Below are 2863 nucleotides of genomic sequence, written 5' to 3'. Positions count from 1 at the left end.
TGGGAAGTTTGGCTGGCTGTGAAGTTTTGCTCCATTTTTTGGCTTGTAGAAGAAGCAGAGAGGATGGGAGCCCCTTCGCCGTGACGGTTTCCCATGTTGCCATGCTGTCTTACCAGAGCGGCCTCGTCAAGGTTTGGGCCCCTGATCTCTTTCTGCATCATGTGAACGATGAACTGATCATGTATGAATGGATCGCTTTGGTATTCAGAAGGGAGAAAGTGAGTGAGGAAGGCATGAAATGGAATGAGGAAGGATACAAGCACTTAATTATTAAGAGAGAAATGAGAGTATTTACACTTAACTAGAGGTGTGAAAGCTAGAGAGCTTGGTCTCACTTTTATTACAAACAAGTGCATCAAGCTATGCAGTGCTAATATGATGACCATCAAAGACCAAACACCCAATCCTCTCTATATGCTCGATAAGACATGGAATGATGATGATGATGATCATATGTACTGAAACATTCATTAAAGACAGATGGTAAAATCTGCTACTTCTGAGAAAAAAAACAGACAAGAATGAGGAAGAACCAGAGAAACACAACAGCGTTGGGAGTCTGGCTCATTCATATTTAAAATGAAATCATAAAAAACATGATGTGATTGCATGGCAGGTAAGATGATGAGCTCAGAGATGGCTGGATTGTTGTCACTGGGTCCGGTCCTGGACGGTTGGCTATTTACAGGTCCTTTGGATAAAGCTTTTCCATCCGTATTTTTGGTGTTTGTTTTTGGTATTTGAGATTTTGGTATGCTTGTATTTTTTTGTCATAGTGAGACTCTCAAAGTTCCATTATACTTTTTGGTATTCAGTACTCCACATGTATGCTTCAAAGCGTTCTTTAACACACAGTAAAGTTTGTTCTCTTTGTTGTTTTTGGTGCTCAAGGATCTCTTTTTGTCCTCTTCTTACTGCACTACATAGTTTATTATTCTCCTTTTATTTATGTATTTGGCTGTGTCCAGCTAAGCCGCATGGTGTTTTTTTGGTTTCGTTTTCCGTCCTCTCCTCTTCCTTCCTGCTTCCACTCCATCTCTCCATCTCTCCCCTCTTTTACTCAGTATTTTTTTGGCATCAGTAGAGCGAGAGAGCGGAAGAGAGAGAGTGTGAACAAGAGGAAATGAAAGGGAGCGAGGGGATCAAGAGATGCTTTGGTTGACAGGTAAGGTTTCATCTCCTCCTTCTCCTCCTCCTGTGATTGGCCTTGGGCAACGTCACTCGATTTTAGCCCCTCCAATCGAGTGTGGGCTGTGTAGCAAATCACCGGAAGAGCAGGAAGAGATGGGGCTCGAGCAAGGGGAGGGACTCATGCCGCCTGTGACAGGAAATGAGGTTCTGGCAAGAGCTGAACTGCCCAATCCCATGCCGGTGCCTGTTGCCATGGGCAACAAAGAGGAGTGGTTGAGAAAGAGGGAAGAGGGGAGACCTGCTCCTTGGCCTCCAGAACCACCAATTAACACCTTGCTGCTGCCCTCAAGACTGGAAATGGGCAGCTGGCCACCACTGGCTGCTAGAGCTGTGAAAGAAACACAGTATTACTCCCAAACATCAACAAAACTGACATGTAACGCATTAAACAGGATGCACTAGCATGTGAACTGATGAGCAGATGTGAAAAAGGGTGAAAAGGAGTAGAAGGACATAAACAGACACTCAAACAGAGAGGACACAGTAACACATGACTGATATGAGGTGGCAGAGTCATTAGTGTCTCTCTCGCCCTCTCTTTCACACAAACCTTGGATAGTAGCAAGTGGGTTGCTGACAAGAAGAGCTTGGTTCATTCCTGTGTTAAGTCCCCTCATCGTATTCCTGAGTCACACAAACAAATAACCAACCCACAAAACACACAGACAGAAACGGAAAACAGAAATACAGGGAAGAGGAAGGGAAAAAGAGAAAACATTTAGAAGCATAGTTAAGAGTAGGGGTGTAACTAGGGTTGCCAACTGTCCCGTATTAGCCGGGACGTCCCTTATTTTGGGCCTAATTGATTTGTCCCGTACGTGACCTCCCTTGTCCCATTTTTTAACTGCTACGCTGATCTAACCACTGACTGATACAACAGCAGCAGTGCTGATCACTTGAGAATGATCACCGATACCTGTCATCATCCAATCACAGCCCCCCTCACTCAGTATACGTTAAGTAAATCAGAAATCGTGAACATAACTGTTCGAGGAAGGCTGCAGAATCCTCTGCCGGTGTTCTGTCGATTTGTGCAACCCTGTCAGATTTTGCTACCTCACATTAAAACAGTGAGTAGTACAATTCGACAACGAAAAATGCTACCTGTAAAATTATGGTTTATTAAAGGTGCAGTAGGAGATCTTGGAAAATGCTAACATTAGCATGATAGCACTGACAGAGAACATCCCACCCTCCCTGCAATCGCCGTCCAAAGCCACGCCCCCTGAAGGCATATAAGCTCACAGACCAGAATACCAGAGACAACATTACTACAATAGGCTACATCAGCGGTTCCCAATTCCAGCCCATGTTCTGAAGTGAAGTAAACTTAAATGGATTTCCCCTGCTCAGAGAGTAGGGAGCAATGAACTCTGTGTAGGGATCATATCGATCGGAACACAGTTCATGCACGTAGCTCACTTCTAACGAGCTGGTTATCTGAATCGGGTGTGTTAACTAAGCGAGACATGCAAAATATGCAGAGCGGGGGGCGCGAGGACTGGAATTGGGAACCGTTGGGCTACATCATGTGTCATTCACCGGTGAGAAGACTTTAAATGTACTACAATACCAGGAAGGAAGATCGGGTTGTTGATGTTTGTCTGCCATTCTCGCTCTGTCTGCACAGTGTGCGTGAACGCGCTGATGACGTATCCTGTCTGCGCGAACC

At 45.0% G+C, this 2863-nt stretch overlaps 1 protein-coding gene across 1 annotated transcript in view; it reads right to left on the bottom strand.

Annotated features, from left to right (window-relative positions):
* Positions 1-558: 558 nt before the first annotated feature.
* Positions 559-2863, bottom strand: part of LOC107700184 (POU domain, class 2, transcription factor 1-like) — a 4520-nt gene continuing 2215 nt past the window's right edge. Inside the window, exons 2-3 of the mRNA XM_016501743.1 lie at positions 1742-1815; positions 559-1519 (exon numbers count right to left, since the gene is read on the bottom strand). Coding sequence (XP_016357229.1) covers positions 1218-1519; positions 1742-1808 — 369 coding nt within the window. The 5' untranslated portion in view covers positions 1809-1815 and the 3' untranslated portion in view covers positions 559-1217. The remainder of the gene's footprint in view (positions 1520-1741; positions 1816-2863) is intronic.

The sequence above is a fragment of the Sinocyclocheilus anshuiensis genome, unplaced genomic scaffold, assembly GCF_001515605.1.
Source record: "Sinocyclocheilus anshuiensis isolate Anshui unplaced genomic scaffold, SAMN03320099.WGS_v1.1 scaffold955, whole genome shotgun sequence".
Taxonomy (NCBI): Eukaryota; Metazoa; Chordata; class Actinopteri; order Cypriniformes; family Cyprinidae; genus Sinocyclocheilus; species Sinocyclocheilus anshuiensis.
Note: the sequence above shows the minus strand (reverse complement) of the source record. Positions and strands in the feature narration are given on the sequence as shown.